Genomic DNA, 14,081 nt, shown 5'->3' on the forward strand with positions numbered 1-14,081 from the left:
TATGTACCACACAACCCCTGTCTCGGCAGTACTGACCAACCGTTGCTACTGCTGTATGTACCACACAAACCCTGTCTCGGCAGTACTGACCAACCGTTGCTACTGCTGTATGTACCACACAACCCCTGTCTCGGCAGTACTGACCAACCGTTGCTACTGCTGTATGTACCATTACACAACCCCTGTCTCGGCAGTACTGACCAACCGTTGCTACTGCTGTATGTACCACACAACCCCTGTCTCGGCAGTACTGACCAACCGTTGCTACTGCTGTATGTACCACACAACCCCTGTCACGGCAGTACTGACCAACCGTTGCTACTGCTGTATGTACCACACAACCTCTGTCTCGGCAGTACTGACCAACCGTTGCTACTGCTGTATGTACCACACAACCCCTGTCACGGCAGTACTGACCAACCGTTGCTACTGCTGTATGTACCACACAACCCCTGTCTCGGCAGTACTGACCAACCGTTGCTACTGCTGTATGTACCCACACAACCCCTGTCTCGGCGGTACTGACCAACCGTTGCTACTGCTGTATGTACCACACACAACCCCTGTCTCGGCAGTACTGACCAACCGTTGCTACTGCTGTATGTACCACACATAACCCTGTCTCGGCAGTACTGACCAACCGTTGCTACTGCTGTATGTACCCACACAAACCCTGTCTCGGCAGTACTGACCAACCGTTGCTACTGCTGTATGTACCACACAACCCTGTCTCGGCAGTACTGACCAACCGTTGCTACTGCTGTATGTACCACACAACCCCTGTCTCGGCAGTACTGACCAACCGTTGCTACTGCTGTATGTACCACCACAACCCCTGTCTCGGCAGTACTGACCAACCGTTGCTACTGCTGTATGTACCACACAACCCCTGTCACGGCAGTACTGACCAACCGTTGCTACTGCTGTATGTACCACACAACCCTGTCTCGGCAGTACTGACCAACCGTTGCTACTGCTGTATGTACCACACAACCCTGTCTCGGCAGTACTGACCAACCGTTGCTACTGCTGTATGTACCATTAACACAACCCCTGTCTCGGCAGTACTGACCAACCGTTGCTACTGCTGTATGTACCACACAACCCCTGTCTCGGCAGTACTGACCAACCGTTGCTACTGCTGTATGTACCACACAAACCCTGTCTCGGCAGTACTGACCAACCGTTGCTACTGCTGTATGTACAACACAAACCCTGTCTCGGCAGTACTGACCAACCGTTGCTACTGCTGTATGTACCACACAACCCCTGTCACGGCAGTACTGACCAACCGTTGCTACTGCTGTATGTACCACACAACCCCTGTCTCGGCAGTACTGACCAACCGTTGCTACTGCTGTATGTACCACACAACCCCTGTCTCGGCAGTACTGACCAACCGTTGCTACTGCTGTATGTACCACACAACCCCCTGTCTCGGCAGTACTGACCAACCGTTGCTACTGCTGTATGTACCATAATAACCCCCTGTCTCGGCAGTACTGACCAACCGTTGCTACTGCTGTATGTACCACCTAACCCCTGTCTCGGCAGTACTGACCAACCGTTGCTACTCGCTGTATGTACCACACAACCCCTGTCTCGGCAGTACTGACCAACCGTTGCTACTGCTGTATGTACCACACAACCCCTGTCTCGGCAGTACTGACCAACCGTTGCTACTGCTGTATGTACCACACAACCCCTGTCTCGGCAGTACTGACCAACCGTTGCTACTGCTGTATAAAAACCACACAATAACCCTGTCACGGCAGTATTGACCAACCGTTGCTACTGCTGTATGTACCACACACACAACCTCTGACTCGGCAGTACTGACCAACCGTTTGCTACTGCTGTATGTACCACACTAACCTGTCTGACTCGGCAGTACTGACCAACCGTTGCTACTGCTGTATGTACCACACAACCCCCTGTCTCGGCAGTACTGACCAACCGTTGCTACTGCTGTATGTACCATAATAACCCTGTCACGGCAGTACTGACCAACCGTTGCTACTGCTGTATGTACCAATAACAACCCCTGTCTCGGCAGTACTGACCAACCGTTGCTACTGCTGTATGTACCACACAACCCTGTCTCGGCAGTACTGACCAACCGTTGCTACTGCTGTATGTACCACACAACCCCTGTCTCGGCAGTACTGACCAACCGTTGCTACTGCTGTATGTACCACACAACCCCTGTCTCGGCAGTACTGACCAACCGTTGCTACTGCTGTATGTACTGATAAATTACACAACCCCTGTCTCGGCAGTACTGACCAACCGTTGCTACTGCTGTATGTACCACACAACCCCCTGTCTCGGCAGTACTGACCAACCGTTGCTACTGCTGTATGTACCACACAAACCCTGTCTCGGCAGTACTGACCAACCGTTGCTACTGCTGTATGTACCACACAACCCCTGTCTCGGCAGCACTGACCAACCGTTGCTACTTCTGTATATACAACACAAACCCTGTCTCGTCCGTACTGACCAACCGTTGCTACTGCTGTATGTACCACACAACCCGTCTCGTCAGTACTGACTAACCGCTGCTACTGCTGTATGTACCACACAACATCTGTCTCGGCAGTACTGAAACACCCCAACATGTGCCTTCCCATATGTAAAAAATCAACATGTGCCTTCCCAAATAAAACACCCATCATTTGCCTTTCTATATGAAACACTCCAACATGTGCCTTCCCATATGATACACCTCAACATGTGCCTTCCCATATGTAAACACCCCATCATGTGCCTCCCTATCTGAAACACCCAAACATGTGCCTTCCCATATGAAAAACCCCATCGTGTGCCTTCCCATATGAAACACCCAAACATGTACCTTACCTTATGAAACACCAAAGCATGTACCTTCCTGTATGAAACACCCAAACATGTACCTTCCCATATGAAACACCCCAACATGTACCTTCCCATATGAAACACCTCAACATGTGCCTTCCTGTATGAAACACCTCAACATGTACCTTCCCATATGAAACACCTCAACATGTACCTTCCCATATGAAACTCCCAAACATGTGTCTTCCATATGAAACTGTTCAACATGTGCCTTCCTATATGAAACACCTCAACGTGTGCCTTCCCATATGAAACACCTCAACATGTGCCTTCCTCTATGAAACAGCTCAACATGTGCCTTCCCATATGATACACCTCAACATGTGCCTTCCCATATGTAAACACCCCATCATGTGCCTCCCTATCTGAAACACCCAAACATGTGCCTTCCCATATGAAAAACCCCATCATGTGCCTTCCCATATGAAACACCCAAACATGTACCTTCCCTTATGAAACACCAAAACATGTACCTTCCTGTATGAAACACCCAAACATGTACCTTCCATATGAAACTGTTCAACATGTGCCTTCCTGTATGAAACACCTCAACATGTGCCTTCCTGTATGTATGTATGAAACACAAACACCTCAACATCAACATGTTCTTTCCCATATGAAACACCTCCATGTGCCCTGTATGAAACACCTCAACATGTACCTTCCCATATGAAACACCTCAACATGTACCTTTCTGTATCAACATGTACCTTCCTGTATGTGGAAACCTTAAACCATATGAAACACCTCAACATGTACCTTCCTGTATGAAACACCACAAACATGTACTTCCCATATGAAACACTTCAACATGTACCTTCCTGTATGAAACACCTCAACATGTACCTTCCTGTATGAAACACCTCAACGTGTACCTTCCCATATGAAACACCTCAACATGTACCTTCCTGTATGAAACACCTCAACATGTACCTTCCCATATGAAACACCTCAACATGTACCTTCCTGTATGAAACACCTCAACACCATATGAAACTCAACATGTGCCTTCCCATATGATACACCTCAACATGTGCCTTCCTGTATGAAACACCCCAACATGTGCCTTGCATATGAAACACCTCAACATGTACCTTCCTGTATGAAACACCTCAACATGTACCTTGCATATGAAACTGCTCAACATGTGCCTTCCTCTATGAAACACCTCAACATGTGCCTTCTCATATGAAACACTTCAATATGTGCCTTCCTGTACGAAACACCTCAACATGTGCCTTGCATATGAAACACCTCAACATGTGCCTTCCCATATGATACACCTCAACATGTGCCTTCCTGTACGAAACACCCCAGCATATGCCTTGCATATGAAACTGCTCAACATGTGCCTTCCTCTATGAAACACCTCAACATGTGCCTTCTCATATGAAACACCTCAACATGTACCTTCCCATTAATTTAGCATGCTGGCAGGCATTAGTAAGTTTAAATGTTGTTCTGAGAGTAAACGCCTGAAAGATATCAAGCATACATAATGTACTTGAAGGTACTTCACTCGTGAAGGGCCTGATTCTCCCAGTCCCCGCTTCTACTTCACCACGACCTCGTGCGTGCTGTAATTAAACTCATGTTGGACACTTTAGACACATCAATGTGCCTTCGGGTTAAAACTAACTGGTGCTACATTGCATGGTCCCCGGGCACAAACAATTATTTTGTGGTACGGTCTTCTAGTCAAAATAATTATATTGTGATAAGGTCCTGAGGTCAAAATAACTACATGGATATCACATGGTTCTCGGGTGAAAACAATTACGTGTGTCACTATATTGGTCTCGGATCTAACAACTATATCGTGATAGGTCCTCGGTTGTGACAAGTGTTCCTTGGTACGGTCCCCGGGCCAACTGTATGGCGACACGGCCCAACGTGTGGAATGATTGCAGAGGCAACTGGCGTTAATCATTCATGATATTGATATGGTGGACACTCAGCGGAAAACGACGCTCCCCGATGTGGATTATCCCATCATCCACACAGCGGCGTCACAAACGTCTCCCATCTCCACTCATCACTGACACCTTGGGTTTCCTGTTTGTTCTGGCACTACTTCATCAGTCATATACAGCTTGCTGTACAGACTGCAGATCTATTGATGTCGACCAGGTTGTTAACGACGTGAGTGGTTCGTCTAGCGGCGACAACAACGACGTCCTTGTGAGCAGTGCGAGCACTGATGTCTGATGGTAGTATATACGGACACGATGGTGTCACCTGTATGGACTCTATAGTAGATTGTTTCTCTCCCATCACAGTAATAACAGTATCGCCAATACAGGTTACCTGACCAGCTTCTACATGCCAAGATCTTACCGATAATACAGAGAAAACGGTGCTAAATGTTTGAATAAATACAATTAATTTTATTCATCTTCATTCTGCTTGACGTGCGTGTGTGTATGTGTGTGTGTGTGTGAGAGAGAGAGAGAGAGAGAGAGAGAGAGAGAGAGAGAGAGAGAGAGAGAGAGAGAGAGAGAGAGAGAGAGAGAGAGAGAGAGAGAGAGAGAGAGAGAGAGAGAGAGAGTGAGTGAGTGAACAAACGGAATGCCAAGTCGGACATTATCGCGCTGCAGTTTCTTGCCGCGGCCTCTCTGCCTCCCTCTTTACCCTTCCAACAAGAAGTAGAGTGTACCAATGTTACAAGACCTGTGTGGCTTGGAGCTGGTCGGTCAAGTGCGCTGAGTGATCTATTGGGTCTAGCTGCTCGGCAGTGAAATGGCTTAACACTGAGTTCAGTACATACTGGAGGTGTGGATTGCTTTAAGATCGACAAACTGCAACTCAAAGGACAACCTGCTACGCGTGAACTTGCCCAGTTCACTACATATTGTACCAGCATGAAGGCTGACACACGCATGGGTGGGATGTGAGTCCAATGTTAGCATAACTGACTAGAGGCGGCTCCGTCAGAAAGCAGTCCACATGGCACTGCATACAACCACATAGGATGATAGGAGTAAAACGTTCGCTGTATCTGTGCTGTATGTGTGATGTATCCTTGACGAGTTGGTACCCAGGGACTGTTTGAGCACCTAGTGTGTGACAGTGTGACACAGGGTCTGTTTGAGCACCTAGAGTGTGACAGTTGGATACGGGGTCTGTTTGAACACCTAGTGTTTGACAGTGTGACACGGACTGTTTGAACCCCTAGTGTATGACAGTTTGAGACAGGGTCTGTTTGAACACCTAGTGTGTGACAGTGTGACACAGGGTCTGTTTGAACACCTAGTGTGTGACAGTGTGACACGGACTGTTTGAACACCTAGTGTGTGACAGTGTGACACGGACTGTTTGAACCCCTAGTGTATGACAGTTTGAGACAGGGTCTGTTTGAACACCTAGTGTGTGACAGTGTGACACAGGGTCTGTTTGAACACCTGGTGTGTGACAGTGTGACACAGGGTCTGTTTGAACACCTGGTGTGTGACAATGTGACAGTGTGACAGTACTCACCTATACTGATGTCGATGTCCCCCATGTAGTCAGACGTTGTGAACTGGCGAGCAATGGACGTTTTGCCCACCCCCATACTACCGACAACTAACACTTTGAAAGGGTTAATCCCGAAAGCCGAGCCAGTGCTGTTGGCCACGCTGGTCTGGGAGAGCGAGCTGGACGTCCGAGACAGGGGGGTCAACTCTGTCATGCTCCCGCTGCCAGAACTCAGCACACTGTTTGTACTCCTTGACCGGAGCGAGTCCCCCCTGTTCACAACACGTCCTTTAGAAGTGGTCACAAATGACCTCAGAGTATAAACACTGTCATATTCCGCACATTCGCTGTAAGGAGACAAATACTTCACTGGCTTCTTCAAGTCATTCCGTGTAGGCAAACTACTTGTCCTTGGTCTCATTTCTTCTAATTCAACATTCTCAAAAAATCGTCTTTTAGGTTTCTTCAGGGACGTTGCCCTTTTCTTGGGTCGAGGACTTATATTTAAATTGGACATTTGTTTGATCGGGCTGTCTCTGCCCCTGGAGGGACTACCAAACTCTCCCTGGTACTCCGCCATGACCCTAGAGCTTCTCACCATGCCACTTCACACACGCGCATTTACAAACGCTGGTTAATCCTGACATCTAGTCACAGTGAACGCTGGCATTGATTTTCATCTCGATCCTCGACGAGCGTTTGCCAGTACCCACTGTGACGCTGCTGCCGCTGTAGCAGCCTATAGTCGCACAGGTTGCGGGAGCGAATGACTGTTTAATGCGCAGCTTAACATCGAACAGAGTATGCGCGGTCGTTACTAGTCACTACAGGCCAACCACGGTTACCAGACAGATTCTGGTACATAGTTCGGTGTCAGGAGTTGCGGACAGGAGTTGTGTCTTGTGTTGTGTGGCATGACATTAGCTTTCTATCATGATCATGTTGATGTGAAGTACAGTGTAGTCAATACATGTGATTGGGGTTATGCATTAATGAAACAGTGTTTGCTACTTGTCGGTACATCTGTGCTCAGTATTTTGTTTCGCGAGGAAAGACTCCTTTAAGTCTCCAGCTTCATGTGTTGTTGTCTACTGCCATGGACGACACCCACACATCACCTTGGATACGACATCGGCAGGGCCACAGACAGGTGGACTCAGGACTCAGACACATGTCCAATTGACTTATTATTACCTCAGTGAAACCTTACACAACCTGATGACAGCGCTCCCGGCACAAACATCGTAGAGGACCTTACCACAGCGCTCGCCATCCCCGGCACAAACATCGTAGAGGACCTTACCACAGCGCTCGCCATCCCCGGCACAAACATCGTAGAGGACCTTACCACAGCGCTCGCCATCCCGGCACGCATCATACCACCCTCGGCACAAACATCGTAGAGGACCTTACCACAGCGCTCGCCATCCCCGGCACAAACATCGTAGAGGACCTTACCACAGCGCTCGCCATCCCCGGCACAAACATCGTAGAGGACCTTACCACAGCGCTCGCCATCCCCGGCACAAACATCGTAGAGGACCTTACCACAGCGCTCGCCGGCACAAACATCGTAGAGGACCTTACCACAGCGCTCGCCATCCCGGCACAAACATCGTAGAGGACCTTACCACAGCGCTCGCCATCCCCGGCACAAACATCGTAGAGGACCTTACCACAGCGCTCGCCGCCATCACAAACATCGTAGAGGACCTTACCACAGCGCTCGCCATCCCGGCACAAACATCGTAGAGGACCTTACCACAGCGCTCGCCATCCCCGGCACAAACATCGTAGAGATCGCCATCCCGGCACAAACATCGTAGAGGACCTTACCACAGCGCTCGCCATCCCCGGCACAAACATCGTAGAGGACCTTACAAACACAGACCTTACCACAGCGCTCGCCATCCCCGGCACAAACATCGTAGAGGACCTTACCACAGCGCTCGCCATCCCCGGCACAAACATCGTAGAGGACCTTACCACAGCGCTCGCCATCCCCGGCACAAACATCGTAGAGGACCTTACCACAGCGCTCGCCATCCCCGGCACAAACATCGTAGAGGACCTTACCACAGCGCTCGCCATCCCCGGCACAAACATCGTAGAGGACCTTACCACAGCGCTCGCCATCCCCGGCACAAACATCGTAGAGGACCTTACCACAGCTCGCCATCCCCGGCACAAACATCGTAGAGGACCTTACCACAGCGCACATAGCTAATACAGACAACAGTTGCCATGCTCTCCCACCACTACAGTGCATGTTCCCCTGCACGTGAGTTCTATATTTTCGTGATGGTCCATCTTGGTCTCCTACACCTGGCTCTGACCATTCACGTATTACAACACGATATATTCTCGTGAAACGGCTTCTGATGATTTAGTCAAGCAGCAACAGTACACCTCGGCCAGGGGTGAGCGTAGACACGGTTAGATTGAGCCGTTACGACAATGTTTGATGTCCTGACTATCTGACAACCCTCAGTGAGCACAAATATCTCTGATCAGCGCACTGCCACCTCCCGCAAACATTGGCCATCAAACACCGACATTATCAACCTACACATACCGCCATTGCTTTCATTGCAGTGAAGTGAAGTCCGACATGAGCTATCTCCGGTGATTACAGGACTATATGCAACTGACAGATCAGTATTGAGACACAGCTAGTCAACTGGCTAGTTCTCTGGCTAGTCAACCACACATGCATTGCCCTGACAGCTCTCTGGCGCCGTGTGATCTGGCGCCAATATTCATCACGGGGATTTTGTTGTGCAGCTCCTACTGAATGAATATCCGCCAGTATCACGCTTCGGGTGGTTGAGTGAGTGGTTGAGTGAGTGGTTGAGTGAGTGCGTGCGTGCGTGCGTGCGTGCGTGCGTGCGTGCGTGCGTGCGTGAGTGAGTGAGTGAGTGCGTAAACGAGTGAGTCCTACCAACAACGGACATGTATCCTGGACTAAAGGCTGTCCCCTCCCTGAGAGGGTGTGCAGTGGACAAGACCGGGCAATAGCATCTGATTCATGATAAAGAAACACGTTTGGAGACAGTTAGTACTTGTTCAATTTAAAAGCAGTTGATCAACATGATAGTATGTGAAAATCACTGAACTAAATTTGAAAGCCATTGGAAAGACTTGACTACCGGGCAAATGAAAGTTATCACCAACTTCACTTGACCCCCCAATAGAAATATAGATGTATATGAGATTTATGATAATTATTTTACAAACAGAAATCAGTTTACAATAATTTGACTTAAAGTTTATTGTAATGCTAATTTGCCGAAATTCATTAAGAACAGTCAAGGGGTCAATATTAAAAATTACCCAAATGACCTCAGATGAAATGTTCCAATGTATTGCTTCTATGATGTTTTAATCCATTTTCTTATTGACTGTAAACTTGAGAAGAGAACTTAGGCTTGAGCAGAATCCTCAGAGATGTGAGTAGGAACAGAGGGATGATCTGGTTACAGCTGTCACCCACGACGTGTTGCCCATTAACAGTCTTTGTCATCGTCACTTGTTCTCACTTTTCATTTCCCCTTCTGGGGCGTATTTCATTGATACCTCTTGCTGACGGAGGTGAAGAGGCATGTCTGAACACTGGACTTGAACAACTCATACTGTAGGTGCTGCATAGGCCCTGTCCATAGCCTTAAACGTTTGGAATGAATGAATGTCATTTAGATGCACGCATAAACTTTACATAGTCAAATCTCAATAAGATCATGGAACTTTTTCAAGCAATAAGGTTTAAAATAATAATAATGATTTATAAACACCCAACAAAGTTTCGAAATACGCTGTAATCGGTTGATCATGGTGTTCTGCGTGCTGTGGGGAGACAAACTTGCTGTATGGTGTGACCAGGTTGATACAAATGAATCCTACAAATGTCACCGCACACAATATCTCCAGTGTGAAGATTCTTCAATGGTGCAGTTTCCTGATGAATCTTCTACATGGTCGTCACTTCCGGAATCGTGTCTGCATTGGATAAAAGCCCATTTTGGTCAACCTGATAGATTACAGACGAGACATGAATTTACATACACTGGTGTTGATGGGGCGGTATCACTGGTGTTGAGGGGCGGTATCACTGGTGTTGAGGGGCGGTATCACTGGTGTTGAGGGGCGGTATCACTGGTGTTGAGGGGCGGTATCACTGGTGTTGTCCTAGTTTTGTTACTGGAACTGGCCTTATACAAGTTTGCTGAACGCCAGGTTCATGAATCACGCCTTCATCGTTATCTTGCATCTCCTAAAACATTCCATAGCATAGCTCACCTGTACAAGACAGCGAGTTGTCGGTATTTGATATCGCCGCTGTAAAGTCACCACAGATAAAATAAGGGCCCGTCATTTCTCTGAGACATATTGTGCCTGTAAAAGTCACCACAGATAAAATAAGGGCCCGTCAATTCTCTGAGACATATTGTACCTGTAAAATTCCCCACAAAATAAAATAAGGGCTGACATTTTGATGCATCAACCTTAGGGTTTACTTGGAGTTTAGACAACAGTAACAAAAGCTTTTTGTATTTCCCATAAAGGACTGTTACTGCACGAGACTCATCCACTCATTTTGAGAATTTGAATTCCAGTGAACACACACACACACACACACACACACACACACACACACACGCACGCACGCACGCACGCACGCACGCTAACAAGGAAGCGTGGTGACCTATTTCATACAAAATCTCAATCAGTACTAAGGGCAACATATTAATTTTTGTGTTTCTCATCGCACCACCGACCCTTCTAATTTTACTGTGAGGACTGGCACCAGACAGGTTTGTGAGGGGTGGTATCAAGGACAGGACAGGGAAAAGACAGGTTTGTGAGGGGTGGTATCAAGAAGAGGACTGGCACCAGACAGGTTTGTGAGGGGTGGTATCAAGAAGAGGACTGGCACCAGACAGGTTTGTGAGGGGCGGTATCAAGAAGAGGACTGGCACCAGACAGGTTTGTGAGGGGTGGTATCAAGAAGAGGACTGGCACCAGACAGGTTTGTGAGGGGCGGTATCAAGGAGAGGACTGGCACCAGACAGGTTTGTGAGGGGTGGTATCAAGGAGAGGACTGGCACCAGACAGGTTTGTGAGGGGTGGTATCAAGGAGAGGACTGGCACCAGACAGGTTTGTGAGGGGTGGTATCAAGGAGAGGACTGGCACAAGACAGGTTTGTGAGGGGCGGTATCAAGGAGAGGACTGGCACCAGACAGGTTTGTGAGGGGTGGTATCAAGGAGAGGACTGGCACCAGACAGGTTTGTGAGGGGCGGTATCAAGGAGAGGACTGGCACCAGACAGGTTTGTGAGGGGCGGTATCAAGGAGAGGACTGGCACCAGACAGGTTTGTGAGGGGTGGTATCAAGAAGAGGACTGGCACCAGACAGGTTTGTGAGGGGCGGTATCAAGGAGAGGACTGGCACCAGACAGGTTTGTGAGGGGTGGTATCAAGGACAGGACCAAACAAGTTTGTGAGGGGTGGTATCAAGGACAGGACCAGACAGGTTTGTGAGGGGTGGTATCAAGGACAGGACCAGACAGGTTTGTGAGGGGCGGTATCAAGGAGAGGACAGGACCAGACAGGTTTGTGAGGGGTGGTATCAAGGACAGGACAGACCAGACAGGTTTGTGAGGGGCGGTATCAAGGAGAGGACTGGCACCAGACAGGTTTGTGAGGGGTGGTATCAAGGACAGGACCAGACAGGTTTGTGAGGGGTGGTATCAAGGAGAGGACTGGCACCAGACAGGTTTGTGAGGGGTGGTATCAAGGAGAGGACAGGACCAGACAGGTTTGTGAGGGGTGGTATCAAGGAGAGGACTGGCACCAGACAGGTTTGTGAGGGGCGGTATCAAGAAGAGGACTGGCACCAGACAGGTTTGTGAGGGGCGGTATCAAGGACAGGACCAGACAGGTTTGTGAGGGGTGGTATCAAGGACAGGACCAGACAGGTTTGTGAGGGGTGGTATCAAGGACAGGACCGGACAGGTTTGTGAGGGGCGGTATCAAGGACTGGACCAGACAGGTTTGTGAGGGGTGGTATCAAGGACAGGACCAGACAGGTTTGTGAGGGGTGGTATCAAGGACAGGACCAGACAGGTTTGTGAGGGGTGGTATCAAGGAGAGGACAGGACAAGACAGGTTTGTGAGGGGTGGTATCAAGGACAGGACCAGACAGGTTTGTGAGGGGCGGTATCAAGGAGAGGACAGGACCAGACAGGTTTGTGAGGGGCGGTATCAAGGACAGGACCAGACAGGTTTGTGAGGGGTGGTATCAAGGACGGGCACCAGACAGGTTTGTGAGGGGTGGTATCAAGGACAGGACCAGACAGGTTTTGTGAGGGGCGGTATCAAGGACAGGACCAGACAGGTCTGTGATTGGCGGTATCAAGGACAGGACCTGACAGGTTTTTGAGGGGCGGCATCAAGGACAGGACCAGACAGGTTTGTGTGGGGTGGTATCAAGGACATGACCAGACAGGTTTATGAGGGGCGGTATCGAGGACAGGACCAGACAAGTTTGTAAGGGGCGGTATCAAGGACAGGACCAGACAGGTCTGTCATTGGCAGTATCAAGGAGAGGACCAGACAGGTTTTTGAGGGGCGGTATCAAGGACGGGACCAGACAGGTTTGTGAGGGGTGGTATCAAGGAGAGGACAGTACCAGATAGGTTTGTGAGGGGTGGTATCAAGGACAGGACCAGACAGGTTTGTGAGGGGTGGTATCAAGGAGAGGACAGGACCAGACAGGTTTGTGAGGGGTGGTATCAAGGACAGGACCAGACAGGTTTGTGAGGGGCGGGTCAAGGACAGGACCAGAGAGGTTTGTGAGGGGCGGTATCAAGGACATGACCAAACAGGTTTGTGTGGGGTGGTATCAAGGACATGACCAGACAGGTTTGTGAGGGGCGGTATCGAGGACAGGACAAGACAGGTTTGTGAGGGGCGGTATCAAGGACAGAACCAGACAGGTTTGTGAGGGGTGGTATCAAGGACAGGACCAAACAAGTTTGTGAGGGGTGGTATCAAGGACAGGACCAGCGTTTGTGAGGGACGGTATCAAGGACAAGACCAGACAGGTTTGTGAGGGGCGGTATCAAGGAGAGGACAGCACCAGACAGGTTTGTGAGGGGTGGTATCAAGGACAGGACAGAAGCTGACAGGTTTGTGAGGGGCGGTATCAAGGAGAGGACTGGCACCAGACAGGTTTGTGAGGGGTGGTATCAAGGACAGGACCAGACAGGTTTGTGAGGGGTGGTATCAAGAAGAGGACTGGCACCAGACAGGTTTGTGAGGGGTGGTATCAAGGAGAGGACTGGCACCAGACAGGTTTGTGAGGGGTGGTATCAAGGAGAGGACTGACACCAGACAGGTTTGTGAGGGTGGTATCAAGAAGAGGACTGGCACCAGACAGGTTTGTGAGGGCGTTATCAAGGACAGGACCAGACAGGTTTGTGAGGGGTGGTATCAAGGAGAGGACAGGCACCAGACAGGTTTGTGAGGGGTGGTATCAAGGAGAGGACTGGCACCAGACAGGTTTGTGAGGGGTGGTATCAAGGAGAGGACTGACACCAGACAGGTTTGTGAGGGGTGGTATCAAGAAGAGGACTGGCACCAGACAGGTTTGTGAGGGGTGGTATCAAGGAGAGGACAGGACAAGACAGGTTTGTGAGGGGTGGTATCAAGGAGAGGACTGGCACCAGACAGGTTTGTGAGGGGTGGTA

General features: G+C 49.4%; 1 protein-coding gene across 1 annotated transcript in view; it reads right to left on the reverse strand.

Moving 5' to 3' along the window:
* Positions 1–7,120, reverse strand: part of LOC124269278 (GTP-binding protein GEM-like) — an 87,717-nt gene extending 80,597 nt beyond the window's left edge. The window contains exon 1 of the mRNA XM_046704284.1: positions 6,355–7,120. Within this exon, the coding sequence (XP_046560240.1) occupies positions 6,355–6,934 (580 nt within the window). The 5' untranslated portion in view covers positions 6,935–7,120. The remainder of the gene's footprint in view (positions 1–6,354) is intronic.
* Positions 7,121–14,081: the final 6,961 nt, after the last annotated feature.

Source organism: Haliotis rubra, unplaced genomic scaffold (genome assembly GCF_003918875.1).
Source record: "Haliotis rubra isolate DU_JTF1 unplaced genomic scaffold, ASM391887v1 Scf1433, whole genome shotgun sequence".
NCBI classification, from domain to species: Eukaryota; Metazoa; Mollusca; class Gastropoda; order Lepetellida; family Haliotidae; genus Haliotis; species Haliotis rubra.